The sequence below is a fragment of the Balaenoptera acutorostrata genome, chromosome 4, assembly GCF_949987535.1.
Source record: "Balaenoptera acutorostrata chromosome 4, mBalAcu1.1, whole genome shotgun sequence".
Lineage (NCBI taxonomy): Eukaryota > Metazoa > Chordata > Mammalia > Artiodactyla > Balaenopteridae > Balaenoptera > Balaenoptera acutorostrata.
Window position 1 is genome coordinate 117616437 of NC_080067.1, and position 20921 is coordinate 117637357.

The 20921-nt window shown below is 35.9% G+C and overlaps 1 protein-coding gene across 1 annotated transcript; it reads left to right on the forward strand.

Annotated features, from left to right (window-relative positions):
- Positions 1-1185: 1185 nt before the first annotated feature.
- On the forward strand, positions 1186-1948 carry LOC103000294 (hepatoma-derived growth factor-related protein 3-like). The gene is given in 2 exon segments (XM_057545737.1): positions 1186-1595; positions 1597-1948. Coding segments are annotated over 2 exon segments (603 nt in total). The 3' UTR covers positions 1790-1948.
- Positions 1949-20921: the final 18973 nt, after the last annotated feature.

The following is a 20921-nucleotide window of genomic DNA, read 5'->3' on the forward strand; positions in this document are numbered from 1 at the left end:
CATTTAGATAATGATTTCAATGTAATTATTTACTATGTCAGATTATTGTGAATATTAAATAATATGGAACTTATAAGCACAGATGTAAGTGCATAATTAAAAGTGTAGACTTCAAACCACACTGCTGGATTTAAATATTAGCTTCACCACTTTTCAGCTGTGTGACCTGAACAATTTACTTAATTTCTTTTTCTCTCAGTTTCTATAAACTAGGCATGATAATAATAGCACCTACCTCATAGAGTTGTCATAATGATTGAGTTAATATATGTGAAACTCCTAGATTAGTACCTGGAAAATGAGCCCTCTATAATTTTGGCATTACATATAACACATTTATATATTATATAATTATGTAAAATATATATAATATTTAGCTCTATGTGCCAATTGTCTGGCACATAGTAAGCAGTCAGTATAGTACTATGTTTTTCTTGAGATTATATTTTACAAACTTGAATATTTACCTCTTCATGTCTTTCTTTGAGAGCATTTGAGAGTAAAAAAGATACAAAGTAAAATTAACCCTTGAAAATGTATTAAGTAGTGTTTACTAGTATACTCTACTTTTTCAAGAATGATGACCCTTGGGGTACCATGTGTCTTAAGAGCAATATTTTAATATATGATACTTATTGAACATGAATAGGGGTAATTTATATAGTTAGTTTTAAAGAAATGGTATCCCTGAGAAAATAAGTATTCAAATGAGCCATATATGAAGAGTAGAAATTAGCTGGGCAAAATATGATGGGGGGATCTTCCTAGCGGAGAGAAGAGCACATATAAAGGATCTATGAGTGGATTAGGGAGTCTGTTGGGACTTGGCTGACATTTTAAAAGTCCATCAAAATTATTTTTAAAACTTTAAATACAATGAAAACGTTATTGGATTTGAGACTAAGATTGCAGGGATATATATTTCCCTCCAATTATAATAAAACTCAATGCACTTCACTCAGTAAGCAAGCAGAATTTTTAAAGGATCCCGAAAAACTGATTCTAAAATTGATAAGCAATTATACCTCCTCGCCGTCGCTTCCCTTCGTCGGAGCGGCCGCTCGTCCGCCCGCCCGCCCGGCTCGAGGCCCGCGGGGAGCGCTGCGCAGTCCCTTGGCCCGCGGAGGGGCGGCCCCCCGGCATCTTCGCGGCGCCCACGGACAACCAGGAAGGGGAGCGGCCCAGATGGCGCGTCCTCGGCCCCGCGAGTACAAGGCGGGCGACCTGGTCTTCGGCAAGATGAAGGGCTACCCGCACTGGCCGGCCCGGATTGATGAACTCCCAGAGGGAGCTGTGAAGCCTCCAGCCAATACGTATCCTATCTTCTTTTTTGGCACCCATGAAACTGCATTTCTAGGTCCCAAAGACCTTTTCCCTTATAAGGAATACAAAGACAAGTTTGGGAAGTCAAGCAAACGGAAAGGATTTAATGAAGGATTGTGGGAAATAGAAAATAACCCAGGAGTAAAGTTTATTGGGTACCAGGCCATTCAGCAACAGAACTTTTCAGAAACCGAGGGAGAAGGCGGGAATACTGCAGAGGCAAGCAGTGAGGAAGAAGGTGATAGAGTAGAAGATGGAAAAGGCAAAAGAAAGAAAAGCAGGCTCAAAACTGAAAAAGTCATACACTTCAAAGAAATTCTCTAAACAGTCCCGGAAATCTCCAGGAGATGAAGATGACAAGGACTGCAAAGAAGAAGAAAATAAAAGCAGCTCTGAGGGTGGAGATGCCGGCAATGACACAAGAAACACAACTTCAGACTTGCAAAAAACCAGTGAAGGGACCTAACTACCATAATGAATGCTGCATATTAAGAAAACCACAAGAAGGTTATATGTTTGGTTGTCTAATATTCTTGGATTTGATATGAACCAACACATAGTCCTTGTTGTCATTGACAGAACCCCAGTTTGTATGTACATTATTCTCATTCCTCTCTGTTGTGTTTTGGGGGAAAAAGACATTTTAGCCTTTTTTAAGGTTATTGATTTAATTTCATGTTATTTGGTTGCGTGAAGTTGCCCTTAACCACTAAGGATTATCCAGATTTTTGCACAAGCTGATACAAGTCTAGGAACCTTTATCAAGGCAGTTATGTTCATCACTCTCCTGCCTTTTCTCCACCATCACCAAACACTAAGTTAAATATAAATTAGCATTTTTAAAAATGACCCCTCAATATAATGCTTAAGGGATTTCCTCTCTGTGACAGAACCCAGGAACCAATTCCTAGATAGATAATGTTGGCATACTGAAGATGAACTTATAATTGTTCTTCAGTTTTGAGGCCATGTGTAAAGTTGAATCATATTGTAAAATATCTATTCCGTATTAGAAATAAGTAGTTGACAGCGTATACTTCTCAAAACTCATGTTGTTAACGTACACAAACTCAGTTTCTATATGTGAAGTTAGTGAGTCTTTTGTGTTACTCCAAAATAAGGCAATGATTTATTTTTTCCCAATCTCAATACAATTTGAGCTAATTAGTCAAGTTTGATACTTTACATTTTAAAGCTGGAATCAGCAGTAGCCCTTTGGGAAGTAAGACAAAGCATTGACTTTTAAATATAGACTTTTAAAATGATCTGTTGTTTTCTTTCGGAACTAGAATTGGAATTCTAGAATTTGGAATTAGAATAGTTAATACTCATCCACAAACCATTATTATGTGTACATTATTGTTGCAATTGTGATAATAGAAAATTTTATTTATTTTTATGCCAGCTTATATTGTGAGAACACATTTAGTTAGTGTTTTATCAATCCTGTTATGCTTGTCCTTGGAACATCTTTCGCATATTCAAGGTTTGTAGTTGAAAAGTTTACTGTAAAAAAAATCAAAAACAAAAAAGTATTGTTTTTACAGAATAAATTTATTGGAACGTATACTGGGAGTAAGGTTTGAGGTTGTAAACAACTAGGTTAGTGTAATTTGGCTTCATATATGTAATGTGAAGTATTAATGTAATTCATATATTAAAGCAAAAATTGTTTACAGCAAGTTGACAATAGAATCAAATGCAGGTGAGGGTTTTCTTTTTCTTTTTTTTTAAACACTCTATGGTTTTTAGGGTTTTTTTAAACACTGCGGGGAGGGAGAGGAATTGGCTACATGATTGCTCAAACGTCTAAGATACCAGTTCAGTGGACCCTAAATTCACACACTTGACATTATCCATGCATTGATTTGGACCCCATTTTCGTTTGGTTTTCTTATTTTGGTGAAGAGCTAGTAAATAACATGAAGAAAAAACATGAGTGGCTCTAAAAGCTGAGGGCCATTGGTGATGATGATGGTAGTGGTGGTGGTGCTGATGATGGCAGCGGAGGGCATGAAAGTGGCAGTCCACTTACCACTCCCGGGCTCTGAGGAGGCGGCTGGATTTTCGGTCTGTTTCTCTTACTTAGCAAATATTGGTTTTCCTCTCTTATACCCACTCACACTTCCAAATATGAAAAGTTCATTAAAAGATAATGGGAATGCCAATCCAGTTCTTTTTCCTTAGAAGTTACTTTTTAATTTTGAATATTTTAATTTAAAAGTAATGAAATTTAATAAATTCATCAAAAGTCCTCTTCATTGCTCACACTAAAACATGAGACTGCAGATGACATTTTGAATTGGAACATATAACTGACAGATTTTTAAAACAAAAAGCGTAAAGACTACAGAACTTTTTCTGAAAAAAAATATACAAAATGTTTCAAATTTAATAAGATTTGTCTTCATAAAAGACCAAAAATAATTTATTAAAAATATACACAGAAATACAATAGAAACATTTCCAGTCACCAATAAAATAAGGGTAATGATAAAGTTATAGATTCCTCCTTAGCTATTTAGACTCAAAAAAAGTTCAGTAAAAGCAATTTTTGAAACAGCAGTAAATAATATACTTTCCTTGGGAAAATATTTTTCAAACAACATTTTTAAATATTCTGATAATTTGTCTTTTATATTGAGGTTGATAATAAAACATATAGATCTTATATGCAAAAATATTTCTCCATCTGTATTTGCTATTTTGACATTTTAAAAATGCATAGACCATTTTTACTTTTGAATAGTTTCCTTTTCATGCTCACTATTATAGGAGCTAAATTGTAATTTTTCACTTTTATTTAATGTGTGCAAACAGAATATTGAGATAGGTGGTCAAGTTTATTCACAAATAACTTGAAATATATTTCTTTAAACAAGCTTTCTGAATAACTTCAATTTTCCTTCAAAAAAAGAAAATTTATCCACATAATTCCTATGATAGCTCACATATACAGTATGGAGCAAGAATTTATGTATTCTTAAATGTTCCTTTATGGGAAGAGAGTGGAATGGGACCAAATACTGGTACCAAAATAACAAAAGTCAGTAATCTAGAGAGAAAGAACATAAAATAATGCTTTTATTCAGCTTTTTCATCTGCTTTTGTTTTTATGAAGAACTCTGATTTGTAGATACAGCGATAGGCCAAGAGCTGAGGAAGAACTCCATATGCTATGTTTAATGCTAAAAAAAGGATTTTCGCTTCTTCAGGGACTCTGTAGACATAAGCAGTTCTAGCATGAAGAGAAGCACCGATGTGAGAAAACAGACTGTCACATTAAGAAAAAAGACGGATAAGTGTGAATTTTGGGTTTAGTTGGATGCACGATGAGTTCTGAATGATTCATTCAGACCATGCTCCTGTGCCCTCAAAACCAGGACTTTGAAACAATCCACAGTCTTCAATATTTCATTGAATTTAGGGCCAGTCTTGACATAACTGTTCAAATAAAGTAAACCTTCTTTAGCATGTCTTTATCAGGCTAGCTGTTTTTTTTTTTAACCCATCTAGTGCCCCCATACCAAACAGTAGTGGCTCAATTTAACAAAACATCTGAATAAAATCTGCTTTTTCCTGATTTGCATTCTGGAGATATCCTATATAGGAATTCAGTTGTGGCTCACAAAATGTGTTCCAATAAAAATGAAGCAAGTACAGAGTTTAGACAGCTTAAAATATTTTTAGCATAACTATTTAAAGAGAAGCACTGAGGGAGGACCTCAGCTTCATTTATCAGTTCTTTCACCTACTGCTTGGAGCAAGAGCTCAAAGCCCTTCATTATACATTTGTTTGTTGATTTATTCATGTATTTGTTTTTTATGCAACTTAAAAAATACTAAGGGTTGTTTTGTGAGATAAGGTGGGGTAGGGATTTGGTTGCTCTTTATAAAATGACAAATGTACATGCAGGCAACCTTTTCAAATCAAATTATTTAGAAGTATGGCTTGTCAGCATAATCTGAGTTTACAAAACAGAAAGGCAAGAGCTTCCCATTTGTACTTAGATTACTTGTTGAGAACATACCTTCAGAATGTTCCAGCTGGTCTTTTTTGATACTTTTCATAAGCACAGGGGAAAACTATTAGAAAAGGCTTCTGTGAAAGTATTTCCTCAGGATCCTTGTACAACCCTGGAGTCTGCATTTCATATCTGACTGAAATTCAAGATATACACAAATAAAGGACTGGGAATCTAAATGTAATAAGTGGTGACCTAGTTCATCAGGATCAAAGTGAAGAGACAGAAGATACTATAATCTAAAGAAGGCACAGAAGTAACAAGAATGAAAACTAAATAATTTGCTTTAAATACACATGAGTTATCTTACATTTCCTTCCATATGAAATCAGTTTATTCTGCTAAGTGGTTAACAGATAAAAGTGTTACTTAGCACTTGACTTTACTATGATGATCAAAGGACTAGTTTTCATAAGCAGTATATATACGGATTGTATCAGTGACAGATTTTAACAGGTTCCATTTTTACAAGTTACTGATACATTCTGGGGGCCTCTGGTAGTTTTGCTACTTTCTGGAGATAGAAATTAAATTAGTGTGGTATGTTGCCAAGGACGCAGGGACCAACGCCCATGCCTACGCAGGAATCATCTGCATTGTGATCTGTGAGGCACTGAGAGGGCTCTGCCCTCAAACACACCTCCCCCGGGGTACATGCCCAAACAGAACCCAGCAAACGTTAAGCATTTCATCTCTGGGCTATGAAGACAAAAGACCTTGAGAGTAAAGGGCATTTGAGAGGCTGCCCTGAGAAGCTGCTCTTGTGGACATTCTAGGAACACTGAACAGGAACTTGGCCCCTGTCACTATTTTCTCCTAGGACCTATTTTGAATAACAATATTTTTCTGAATATATAACCAAACTTTTTCTTCTGGACTAGAGGCCAGATTTGAACCATGTTTTTCAGAAATGTGCATTTGGTGTCTGTCTTTATAGACACATCTCAAAAATCACCAAATTTGGGGAAATGGGAACCATAATTTGAGAGAATAATATGAGCAATCATGCCTACTTGCATAGGGAACCTGCTAAAAAGTCTGATTTCGCAGGCTTTTTTGCTGCACTAACCAATGCAGTTAATACCTCATTTTCACAAACAGCCAACTCATGGCAACATTAAAAAATGATCATGTCCTTAGATTAGATTATAAGCCCACCAGGCAGGTACTGTGTCTGATGTTTTGTGTGGCACAAAACATTGTTAGAGCTTGATAAACGTTCACATTGTTAGAGCTTAATAAACGTTCAACAGTAAAAAAATAAAAAGCAATTATAAAGGTCCATGAATTGACAAAACTGTTGTAAAAAATATACCATGGGGTGGGGTTGAGGGAATGAAGTGTACTCCACCAGATATTTAAGAAACACTACAAAGCTGTAGCAATAAAACTGTGTAGTGTTGATGCAGAAACAGTGAGCCTCTTGGAACATAATAAAGAGGCCAGAAAAAGAAGTATTTTGGAAACTTGGTATAGATATGTCTGTGATGTCACATAGCAGTGGAAAAGAGCTGATAAAGAAAAATAAAATTAGCAGTCTGTCACCAACCACATGAAACAAAAGTCTATATTACTTTGACTATGAAATGAAACAATAAAATCAATAGAAGAACACATATAGGAATACCTTTATCAAAGGATCAAGAAAGATAGGAAGATCCTCAAAGCCCAATATTAAATTATATATGTATATATTATATTATGTATATTTATATATGTAAATGGACTAAATCAAAATAATTTCTCATCACTGAAATATACTGACAAAATTAACAGAAGCATTCATTGCAATATGGAAAACAAAACAATAACACAAAAGAATACATAAAATATAAATGAATTACCAGTTGACCCAGTTGAAGGAGACCCAGTTGAAAACTATAAGAAAATGAATAATCATTTTTTATGAGTGAAAACTCATACAGCTAACAGTATATAGAGAGATATATAATCTCACCAGTAGGCAGAGAAATACAAATTAAAGTCTCAGAGAGATACCACCTTACACCTAACAAATTGGTAAGTATTAGAATATTGAATATTAATTCTCTATGGTATATATAATTAGGAAGCTATTTTGTAGAACTATTGTTCTACAACATTATTAGTGAAACTAATTATGGTGTTAAAATTTTTCTGGGTAACAATTAACCTCAAAAATCTCACAGGTACACAGAATATTTATTTTTGTCCACATATTTGCAGTTCTAGTTTGGCTGATCTAAGCTGGGTTTGGCTGGGCCCTGTTGGTCTCTGACTTCTAGTTGGGATTATGTGAACTCCACATGATATCATCTTGGAGCTCAGGCTGAAGGAGCAGCTGCTATCTGAGGCATATTCTTTTCAGGGTGTATCTTAGGAGCGCAAGAGGTAAAGAAAAATCATGCAAGCACATTTGAGCTTCTGCTTCCATCTTGGCCACTAAAATCCCATTAGACTTTCTAGCTACATGACCAATTCAAATGTCAGTGGTGTAAGGGAATATATTCTTCTACTGGAATGGAAGGCACTGCAAGGTCATGTGGCCATGGGCAGGAGTAAATAATTCGGTAACAGGGAGGAGTAGAGAACTGGGTGCAGTAATCCAATATTTCACATTCACTGTATTCACACCCTACCACCATCAAGCCAACATAAATTCTCAGGGAATCATATGTAGAAATGTCTGTCATTACACTGTATCTTCAACTGATTCCTCTCAAAGGCTGTGGCAAGGACTTGAGTGAAACTGATTAATTTGGGAAGTGATCCAGGGAATCTGGAGAAAATGAGTAGGAAGATTTTGGCAAGGAAGTAAGAAAAAACAGCAAGGTATGTTTTATGGAGTTAGGAACATCTGTGGATGAGTAGAGGTGAATTCTGTTGGTGCCCAACTGAGGAAACATTGAGATTATACTTCAGAGTTGGCCTCTGCAGGCTAGATTCTGGTCACTTATTCAGTCCACCTATTGAGGGTAATTCCTGGGTGTTAATTCCCCACAATTCCTGACTGAGTAAGCTTCCTTTGCTTCCCCTAAAGCAGAAAACATGTATTTACATATCTTTATCTTTTCTTTTTTTTAACATCTTTATTGGAGTATAATTGCTTTACAATGTTGTGTTAGATTCTGCTTTATAACAAAGTGAATCAGCTATACATATACATACATATGTATACTTATCTTGTATGCATGGGGACTTTAAATGCCAGCTGTAGGTGAGGTCACAGGTAGCCCAATGAATGTACCCTGCCCTGCAGAAAGCTTTGGCTATGCATTGCTTATGATAGTAATGTATTAAATATATCTTATTGTTCCATCAGTAATAGAATGTAAAAGTAGAACATGTTGTATAGATACAATTAATTTTTCAGCAATTCTAAAAGAAGAACAAACTATATTTTGGGAAAACTTGTTCTAAAATATATTGAACCAGAAATGACAAAAACCATTAAAATTTATACGAATCACTTCCAAATAGTACCTTATATATTTATGTATACACATATATCACTTAGACATAAATTCAATAAATCTATGAGAGTAAGTGTCAATGTCAGGAAGAGGAGTGCAATCGGAGCATGAGATTAAAGAGAAAACATTAGAACTACAAGGAGAAGGGTGCTGATGAGAAGATCCTGTGAACAGAGTATAAGCAACTCAATTCTACACAACTGAGATTCCTGCATTTGAGATTCCTTCAGATAGATATATAGATAGATAGATACGTAGGTAGATAGATAGATAGATAGATGTAGGTGTAGATGGAGATACATAGATATCAGTACTTAGCCTATGTACTTATATCTCTACATCTCTCTATCTGCCTCTATTTACTTATCTATTATCTATTTATCATCCTTCTCTATCTATCTTCTTGCTTAGCAGCCCACATTTCTACCACAGCCTTTTTACTTCTTCCTGAAATAGTAAGTTGACTTAGAATCAGATGAAATTATATAGAGAATAAGATGGGAATGCACCACTTAGACAAATTTATTGTTTCCAAATGTTCTAAATTAAAACAAAACCAATACAACCAAATAATGGGCTCAGAGAAAGCTCTATGGATCTACCCTACTTTCAGAATGAAGAAAATGGTTTAAGAGCTGAAATGAAATGATCTCCTAAAAGAGTTTGTATCTATATACAGCATGTGGATGTCAGGACTAATATCAGAAATAAAGCCAGAGTTGTAATAATTTAAATTATATTTTAAATGCAATTTATATTTTTAGAATATTTGGGCAAAAGCTATCAACTATTTAGTATTTGTGAAATCATTTCCATATTAACAAAAGCATGAAATCATATTTTTTTATTGACTTATAGGCAATTTATAATAATGTATTAGTTTCAGGTATAAACATAGTGATTCAATATTTTTATAGATTAAACTCTAGTTAAAGCTATTAAAAATAATGGCTATATTTCCCTGTATTGTACAATATGTCCTTGCTTATCTAATATTTTATTCATAGTGGTTGTATCTCTTAATCCCATACCCCTATCTTGCCCCTCCCCCTTCACTCTCCCTACTGCTAACCACTTGTTTGTTCTCTACATCTGTGAGTCTGTCTCTGTTTTGTTATAAATATTTGTTACTTTTATTTTTTACATTCCACACATAAGTGATAACATAGAGTATTTGTCTTTCTCTGATTTTTTTTTAACATCTTTATTGGAGTATAATTGCTTTACAATAGTGTGTTAGTTTCTGCTTTATAACAAAGTGAATCAGTTATACATATACATATGTCCCCATATCTCTTCCCTCCTGCGTCTCCCTCCCTCCCACCCTCCTTATCCCACCCCTCTAGGTGGTCACAAAGCACCAAGCTGATCTCCCTGTGTTATGCGGCTGCTTCTCAGTAGCTATCTATTTTAGGTTTGGTACTGTATATATGTTCATGCCACTCTCTCACTTAGTCCCAGTTTACCCTTCCCCCTCCCTGAATCCTCAAGTCCACTCTCTAGTAGGTCTGTGTCTATTCCTGTCTTGCCCCTAGGTTCTTCACGACCTTTTTTTTTTTTTTTTTTTAGATTCCATATATATGTGTTAGCATACGGTATTTGTTTTTCTCTTTCTGACTTACTTCACTCTGTATGACAGACTCTAGGTCCATCCACCTCACTACAAATAACTCAATTTCGTTTCTTTTATGGCTGAGTAATATTCCATTGTATATATGTGCCACATCTTCTTTATCCATTCATCTGTCGATGGACATTTAGGTTGCTTCCATGTCCTGGCTATTGTAAATAGAGCTGCAATGAACATTTTGGTACATGACTCTTTTTGACCTATGGTTTTCTCAGGGTATATGCCCAGTAGTGGGATTGCTGGGTCGTATGGTAGTTCTATTTGTAGTTTTTTAAGGAACCTCCATACTGTTCTCCATAGTGGCTGTATCACTTTACATTCCCACCAACAGTGCAAGAGGGTTCCCTTTTCTCCACACCCTCTCCAGCATTTATAGTTTGTAGAATTTTTGATGATGGCCATTCTGACCAGTGTGAGATGATATCTCATTGTAGTTTTGATTTACATTTCTCTAATGATTAATGATGTTGAGCATTCTTTCATGTGTTTGTTGGCAATCTGTATATCTTCTTTGGAGAAATATCTATTGAGGTCTTCTGCCCATTTTTGGATTGGGTTGTTTGTTTTTTTGATATTGAGCTGCATGTATATTTTGGAGATTAATCCTTTGTCAGTTGCTTCATTTGCAAATATTTTCTCCCATTCTGAGAGCTGTCTTTTCGTCTTGTTTATGGTTTCCTTTGCTGTGCAAAACCTTTTAAGTTTCATTAGGTCCCATTTGTTTATTTTTGTTTTTATTTCCATTTCTCTAGGAGGTGGGTCAAAAAGGATCTTGCTGTGATTTATGTCATAGAGTGTTCTGCCTAGGTTTTCCTGTAAGAGTTTTATAGTGTCTGGCCTTATATTTAGATCTTTAATCCATTTGGAGTTTATTTTTGTGTATGGTGTTAGGGAGTGTTCTAATTTCATTCTTCTGCATGTAGTTGTCCAGTTTTCCCAGCACCGCTTATTGAAGAGGCTGTCTTTTCTCCATTGTATATTCTTGCCTCCTTTCTCAAACGTAATGTGAGCATATGTGCATGGGTTTATTTCTGGGCTTTCTATCCTGTTCCATTGATCTATATTTCTGTTTTTGTGCCTGTACCATACTGTCTTGATTACTGTAGCTTTGTAGTATAGTCTGAAGTCAGGGAGTCTGATTCCTTCAGCTCCATTTTTCTTTCTCAAGATTGCTTTGGCTATTCGGGGTTTGTGTTTCCATACAAATTGTGAAATTTTTTGCTCTAGTTCTGTGAAAAATGCCATTGGTAGGTTATTAGGGATTGCGTTGAATCTGTAGATTGCTTTGGGAAGTACAGTCATTTTCACAATGTTGATTCTTCCAATCCAAGAACATGGTATATCTCTCCACGTATTTGTATCATCTTTAATTTCTTTCATCAGTGTCTTATAATTTTCTGCATTCAGGTCTTTTGTGTCCTTAGGTAGGTTTATTACTAGATATTTTATTCTTTTAGTTGCAATGGTAAATGGGAGTGTTTTCTAAAATTCATTTTCAGATTTTTCATCCTTAGTGTATAGGAATGCAAGAGATTTCTGTGCATTAATTTTGTATCTTGCACTTTACCAAATTGATTGATTAGCTCTAGTAGTTTTCTGGTAGCATCTTTAGGATTCTCTATGTATAGTATCATGTCATCTGCAAACAGTGACAGCTTTACATCTTCTTTTCCAATTTCGATTCCTTTTATTTCTTTTTCTTCTCTGATTGCTGTGGCTAAATGTTCCAAAACTATGTTGAAAAACAGTGGTGAGAGTAGGCAACCTTGTCTTGTTCCTGATCTTAGTGGAAATGGTTTCAATTTTTCACCATTCAGGACGATGTTGGCTGTGGATTTGTCATATATGGCCTTTATTATGTTGAAGAAATGTCCCTCTATGCCTACTTTCTGGAGGGTTTTTATCATAAATGGGTGTTGAATTTTGTCGAAAGCTTTCTCTGCATCTATTGAGATGATCATATGGTTTTTCTCCTTTAATTTGTTAATATCGTGTATCATATTGATGGATTTGAGTATACTGAAGAATCCTTGCATTCCTGGGATACAGCCCACTTGATCATGGTGTATGATACTTTTAATGTGCTGTTGGATTCTGTTTGCTAGTGTTTTGTTGAGGATTTTTGCATCTATGTTCATCAGTGATATTGGCCTGTAGTTTTCTTTCTTTGTGACATCTTTGTCTGGTTTTGGTATCAGGGTGATGGTGGCCTCGTAGAATGAGTTTGGTAGTGTTCCTCCCTTTGCCATACTTTGGAAGAGTTTGCGAAGGATAGGTGTTAGCTCTTCTCTAAATGTTTGATAGAATTCACCTGTGAATCCATCGGGTCCTGGGCTTTTGTTTGTTAGAAGATTTTTAATCACAGTTTCAATTTCAGTCCTTCTGATTGGTCTGTTCATATTTTCTATTTCTTCCTGGTTCAGTCTCCAAAGGTTGTGCTTTTCTAAGAATTTGTCCATTTCTTCCAGGTTGTCCATTTTATTGGCATATAGTTGCTTGTACTAATCTCTCATGATCCATTTCTGCAGTGTCAGTTGTTACTTCTCCTTTTTCATTTCTAATTCTGTTGATTTGAGTATTCTCCTTTTTTTCTTCATGAGTCTGTCTAATGGTTTATCACTTCTGTTTATCTTCTCAAAGAACCAGCTTTCAGTTTTATTGATCTTTGCTATCGTTTCCTTCATTTCTTTTTCATTTATTTCTGATCTGATCTTTATGATTTCTTTCCTTCTGCCAACTTTGGGTTTTTTTGTTCTTCCTTCTCTAATTGCTTAAGGTGTAAGGTTAGGTTGTTTATTTGAGATGTTTCCTGTTTCTTAAGGTAGGATTGTATTTCTATAAAATTCCCTCTTAGAACTGCTTTTGCTGCATCCCATAGGTTTTGGGTCGCTGTGTTTTCATTGTCATTTGTTTCTAGGTATTTTTTGATCTCTTTTATTTCTTCAGTGATCTCTGGTTATTCAGTCGTGTACTGTTTAGCCTCCATGTGTTTGTATTTTTTACAGATTTTTCCTGTAATTAATATCTAGTCTCATAGCACTGTGGGCAGAAAAGATTCTTGATATGATTTCAATTTTCTTAAGTTTACCAAGCCTTGATTTGTGACCCAAATATGATCTATCCTGGAGAATGTTCCATGATCACTTGAGAAGAATGTGTATTCTGTTGTTTTTGGATGGAATGTCCTATAAATATCAATTAAGTCCATCTTTTTAAATTTATCATTTAAAGCTTGTGCTTCCTTATTTATTTTCATTTTGGATGATCTGTCCATTGGTGAAAGTGGGGTGTTAAAGTCCCCTACTATGACTGTGTTACTGTCAATTTCCCCTTTTATGGCTGTTAGTATTTGTGTTATGTATTGATGTGCTCCTATGTTGGGTGCATAAATATTTACAATTGTTATATCTTCTTCTTGGATTGATCCCTTGATCATTATGTAGTGTCCTTCTTTGTCTCTTGTAATGGTCTTTATTTTAAAGTCTATTTTGTCTGATATGAGAATTGCTACTCCACCTTTCTTTTGATTTCCATTTGCATGGAATATCTTTTTCCATCCCCTCACTTTCAGTCTGTACGTGTCCCTAGGTCTGAAGTGGGTCTCTTGTAGACAGTATATATACGGGTCTTGTTTTTGTATCTATTCCGCCAGTCTATGTCTTTTAGTTGGAGCATTTAATCAATTTACATTTAAGGTAATTATCGATATGTATATTCCTATTACCATTTTCTTAATTGTTTTGGTTTGTTATTTTAGGTCTTTTCCTTCTCCTGTGTTTCCTGCCTAGAGAAGTTCCTTTAGCATTTGTTGTAAAGCTCGTTTGCTGGTGCTGAATTCTCTTAGCTTTTGCTTATCTGTAAAGGTTTTAATTTCTCTGTCAAATCTGAATGAGATCCTTGCTGGGTAGAGTAATTGTGGTTGTAGGTTTTTCTCCTTCATCACTTAAATATGTCCTGCCACTCCCTTCTGGCTTGCAGAGTTTCTGCTGAAAGATCAGCTGTTAACTTTATGTGGATTCCCTTGTATATTATTTGTTGTTTTTCCCTTGCTGCTTTTAATATTTTTTCTTTGTATTTAATTTTTGTTAGTTTGATTAATATGCGTCTTGGTGTGTTTCTCCTTGGATTTATCCTGTATGGGACTCTCTGTGCTTCCTGGACTTGGTTAACTATTTCCTTTCCCATATTAGGGAAATTTTCAACTATAATCTCTTCGAATATTTTCTCAGTCCCTTTCTTTTTCTCTTCTTCTTCTGGGACCCCTATAATTTGAATATTGGTGCATTTAATGTTGTCCCAGAGGTCACTGAGACTGTCCTCAATTCTTTTCATTCTTTTTTCTTTATTCTTCTCTGCAGTAGTTATTTCCACTATTTTATCTTCCAGGTCACTTATCCGTTCTTCTGCCTCAGTTATTCTGCTATTGATCCCTTCTAGAGAATTTTTAATTTCATTTATTGTGTTGTTCATCACTGTTTGTTTGCTCTTTAGTTCTCTAGGTCCATGTTAAACGTTTCTTGTATTTTCTCTATTCTATTTCCAAGATTTTGGATCATGTTTACTATCATTATTCTGAATTATTTTTCAGGTAGACTGCCTATTTCCTCTTCATTTGTTAGGTCTGTTGGGTTTTTGCCTTGCTCCTTCATCTGCTGTGTGTTTCTCTGTCTTCTCATTTTGCTTAACTTACTGTGTTTGGGGTCTCCTTTTCACAGGCTGCAGGTTCATAGTTCCCGTTGTTTTTGATGTCTATCCGTAGTGGCTAAGGTTGGTTCAGCTGGTTGTGTAGGCTTCCTGGTGGAAGGGACTAGTGCCTGTGTTCTGGTGGATGAGGCTGGATCTTGTCTTTCTGGTGAGCAGGTCCACGTCTGGTGATGTGTTTTGGGGAGTCTGTGGCCTTATTATGATTTTAGGCAGCCTCTCTGCTAATGGATGGGGCTGTGTTCCTGTCTTTCTAGTTGTTTGGCATAGGGTTTCCAGCACTGTAGCTTGCTGGTAGTTGAGTGGAGCTGGGTCTTGGCATTGAGATGGAGATCTCTGTGAGATTTTCCCCGTTTGATATTACGTGGAGCTGGGAGGTCTCTTGTGGACCAGTGTCCTGAACTTGTCTCTCCAACCTCAGAGGCACAGCCCTGATGCCTGGCTGGAGCATCAAGAGCCTGTCATACACACAGCTCAGAATAAAAGGGAGAAAAAAAAGAAAGAAAGAAAGAAAGAAGAAGATAAAATAAAATAAAGTAAAATAAAATAGTTATTAAAATAAAAAATAAAAAATTATTTTTAAAAAGTTTTTTTTAAGTAATGAAAAAAAAAGAGAAAAAAACGAAAGAAGAGAGCAAGCAAACCAAAAAACAAATCCACCAATGATAACAGTGCTAAAAACTGTACTAAAAAAACAAACAAACAAAAAAGGACAGAAAGAACCCTAGGACAAATAGTAAAAGCAAAGCTATACAGACAAAATCACACACAGAAGCATACACATACACACTCGCAAAAAGAGAAAAAGGGAAAAAAATATACATATCCTTGCTCCCAAAGTCCCCCTCCTCAATTTGGTATGATTCGTTGTCTATTCAGTTATTCCACAGATGCAGGGTACATCAAGTTGATTGTGGAGATTTAATCCACTGCTCCTGAGGCTGCTGGGAGAAATTTCCCTTTCTCTTCTTTGTTTGCACAGCTCCTGGGGCTCAGCTTTGGAATTGGCCCCGCCTCTGTGTGTAGGTCACCTAAGGGCGTCTGTTCTTCACTCAGACAGGACGGGGTTAAAGGAGCAGCTGCTTCAGGGGCTCTGGCTCACTCAAGGACGGGGGGAGGGAGGGGTACGGAGTGCGGGGCGAGCCTGCGGTGGCAGAGGCCGGCATGACGTTGCACCAGCGTGAGACATGCCGTGTGTTCTCCTAGGGAAGTTGTCCCTGGATCACTGGACCCTGGCAGTGGCAGGCTGCACAGGCTCCCAGGAGGGCAGGTGTGGATAGTGATCTATGCTTGCTCACAGGCTTCTTGGTGGCGGTAGCAGCAGCCTTAGCATCCCATGCCCGTCTCTGGGGTCTGCGCTGATAGGTGCGGCTTGCACCCATCTCTGGAGCTCCTTTAAGTGGCGCTCTTAATCCCCTCTCCTCACGCACCAGGAAACAAAGAGTCAAGAAAGAGTCTCTTGCCTGTTCGGCAGCTCCAGACCTTTTCCCGGACTCCCTCCCAGCTAGCTGTGGTGCGCTAACCCCTTCAGGCTGTGTTCACACAGCCAACCCCAGTCCTCTCCCTGGGATCTAACCTCCAGAGCCCGAGCCTCAGCTCCCATCCCCCGCCCGCCCCGGCAGGTGAGCAGACAAGCCTCTCAGGCTGGTGAGTGCTGGTCGGCACCGATCCTCTGTGCGGGAATCTCTCCGGTTTGACCCCGCACCCCTGTTGTTGTGCTCTCCTCCGTGGCTCCGAAGCTTCCCCCCTCTGTCACCCGCAGTTTCTGCCCGCGAAGGGCCTTACTAGTGTGTGGAAACCTTTCCTCCTTCACAGCTCCCTCCCACTGGTGCAAGTCCCGTCCCTATCCTTTTGTCTCTTTTTTTTTTCTTTTTTCTTTTGCCCTACCAAGGTACATGGGGAGTTTCTTGCCTTTTGGGAGGTCTGAGGTCTTCTGCCAGCATTCAGTAGGTGTTCTGTAGGAGTTGTTCCACATGTAGATGTATTTCTGATGTATTTGTGGGGAGGAAGTTGATCTCCACGTCTTACTCTTCTGCCATCTTGAAGCTCCTCCTCTCTTTCTCTGATTTATTTCACTAAGTATAATACACTCTAGGTCCATCCATGTTTTGCAAATGTAAGAATTTCATACTGTTTTATGGCTGAGTAATATTCAATTGTATATATTACATCTTCTTTATATATTCATTGGTTGATGGGCACATAGTTTGCTTCAATATCTTGGCTATTGTAAATAATGCTGCTATGAATATTGGGGTGCATGTATCTGTTTGACTTAGTGTTTTTGTTTGATTTGGATATATACCCAGGATTGGAATTGATGGATCATATGATAGTTCTATTTTCAGTTTTCTGAGGAACTTCCGTACTGTTTTCCATTAGGATTGCATGAATTTACATTCCCACCGACTGTGTGTGAAGTCCTCTTTTCTCCACATCCTAGCCAACATTTGTTTTTTGTGGTCTTTTTGATGATAGCAATTCTGACATGTGTGAGGTGATATCTCATTGTGGTTTTGATTTGCATTTCTCTGATGATTAGCGAAGTTGAGCATCTTTTTATGTGTATGTTGGCCATCTGCATGTGTTCTTTGGAAAAATATCTATTCAGGTCTTCTGCCCATGTCTTAATTGGATTCTTTGTTTTTATGATACATAGTTGTATAAGTTGTTTATATATTCTGGATATTAACCCCTTATCAGTCATAACATTTGCAAATATATTCTCCATTCAGTAGGTTGTATTTTCATTTTGTAAATGGTTTCCTTTACTCTGCAAAAGCTTTTAAGTTCAATTAGGTCCCATTTGTTAATTTTTGCATTTATTTCTTTTGCCTTAGGAGACAGATCCAAAAATATGGCTATTAATTATGTAAAAGAGTGTTCTGCTATGTTCTCTTTTAGGAGTTTTATGGTTTCAGGTGTTACATTTAGGTATCTAATCCATTTTGAGTTTATTTTTGTGTATGGTGTTAGGGAATGTTCTAATTTCATTATTTTAATGTAGCTGTCCACTTTTCCCAGCATGACATATTGAAAAGACTGTCTTCTCTCCATTGTATATTCTTGCCTCCTTTGTCATAGGTTAATTTAACATAAGTGTATCGGTTTATTTATGGCATCTCTACTCTGTTCCAGTGATCTTTGTGTTTGTTTTTGTGCCACTACCATGCTGTTTGATTAGTGTAGCTTTGTACTATAGTCTGAAGTCAGGGAGCATGATACCTCCAGCTCTGTTCTATTTTCTCAAGATTTTGTTGGAAATTCAGGGTCTTTTGTAGTTCCATACAAATTTTAGGATTATTTGACCTACTTCTGAGAAAAATGTCATGGATAGTTTGATAAGGATTTCATCAAATATGTTGCTTTGGTTAGTATGTATATTTTAACGTCATTAATTCTTCCAATCCAAGAACACAGGATATCTTTCCATTTCTTTATGTAGATCTTTCAGACTATATTTGAACGTAAAGGACTACTGGTTTAAAATAAGTAGATATAGTTATAAGCCAACATATATGACCCCTATGTAACCACAAATCAAAAATGTACAGTGAATACACAAAAACTAGAGACAAAGGAATACAAGCATAACACTAAAAAAATTATCAAACCATAGGAGAAGAAAGAAAAAGAAGAAAAGAGCAGAGAAATACAAAAACAACTGGAAAACAATTAATAAAATGGCAGTAAGTACCTTCTTATTAATCATTACATTAAATTTCAATGGACTAAATGCTCCAATCAAAAGACATAGGGCGGCTGATTGATTGGATAAAAAATGCAAAGCCCATCTATATGCTGCTTACAAGAGACTCACTTCAGAGCTAAAGACACACAGACTGAAATGAGGCAATGGAAAAAGATATCTCATGAAAATGAAAATGATAAGTAAGTAGAAGTTTCAATACTCATATCAGAAAAAATAGACTTTAAAATAAAGTCTAAAACAAAAGACAAAGAAGAGCATTATATAATAATAAAGGGAATAAAAAAAGAAGAGAATATTATAGTCATTAACATATATGCACACAATACAGGAGCACCTAATATATAAAGTAAATGTTAACAGACATAAAGGGAGTAATTGACAATAATACGATAACTGTAGGGGATTTTAATACCTCACCTACATCAATGGACAGAACATCCAGACAGAAAGTCAGTAAGGCAACAATGCTCTTAAGTGACACACTAGACCAGTTGGACTTAAAAGATATCTATAGGACATTGCATCCCCAAGCAGCAGAATAGATATTCTTTTCAAGTGCACTTCAAAATAGATTGCATGCTAGGCCACAAAATAAGTCTCAATAAATTTAAAAGGATAAAAATTATATCAAGCATCTTTTCTGACCAGAATGGTATGAAACTAGAAATAAAGTATGGGAAGAAAAATTGGAAAAGCTCAAACACATGGAGACTAAACAACATGCTACTAAAAACCGATAGGTCAATGAAGAAATCAAAGAGGACATCAGAAAATACCTTGAGACAAACAAAAAATGGAAACACAACTTTCCAAAATCTACAGGATGCAGCAAAAGCAGTTCTAAGAGATAAGTTTATAGTGATACAGACTCACCTTAAGAAACCAGAAAAATCTCAAATAAACAACCTAATCTACCATCTAAAGAAATTAGAATAAAAAGCAAAGCCCAAAGTCAGCAGAAGGAAGGAAATAATAAAGATCAGAGAGGAAATAAATAAAATAGAAGCCAAAAAACAATAGAAAAGATTAATGAAATCAAGAGCTGATTTTTGAAAAGATTAAAAAAAAAAGATAAACCTTTAGTCAGGCTCATCAAGAAGAAAAGAGAGAGGACCCATGTAAACAAAATGAGAAATGAGAGAGGAGAAATAACAACCAATACAACAGAGATACAAAAAATCATAAGAGAATACTATGAACAGTTATATGCCAACATATTGGACAACCTAGAAGAAATGGACAAATTTTTACAAGTATAAAACCTGCCAAGACTAAATCAGGAAGAAATAGACAGTCTGAACAAATCAATTACTAGTGGTGAAATTCACTTTGAATTAAAAAAAAAAACCTCCCAGAAAACAAAAGTTCAGGACTTGATGGCTTCACAGGTGAATTTTACCAAATATATGACAAAGAGCTAATACCCATCCTTCTCAAACTATTCCAAAAAATTGAAGAGAATGTAACACTCCCAAATTCATATTATAATGCCACCATTATCCTGATAACAAAACCAAAGACACTACCAAAATAACCCATGAAATTATATTTTACAGTATTGGGACAGCTTGGTGTTTGTCTAAAGAAAGAAATTCAGATTCTATTCTTTTTTTTGTATGTTTAAAGAAACAAAAGATGTTACACAGGTAAAGACAGTACATTAACTTTGAAAATTCTATAGATGGTATATTTAACTCATAAATTTTAAATGACAGAATCATGAATGATTTTATGAAATAGAATTCAATTAACACTAATTTTCAAAGATTTTAAAACAAAATGACAATTGATATTTTTATTCTCAGCCCCTCTTCCAAATCCTAATTCACTAAAAGCTTAAAAAATAGGAAAACAGGTTACTATATGGGTACAGTGCATGTTAAATTAATTATACTCTACAAATGGAGTATAAAAACTTATGATTCTGAGAATCAATCAATGATTACTAAATAAAAATTAAAATGTATGCAAAAAAAACAGGTGTAAAGTTATTAGTGTGCATTCACTCTTAAGGCAAATTTAAAAAAATATGTGCTGGCTGCTTAATAAAATAATGGAGAGTCATAAAAAAGGAAAAT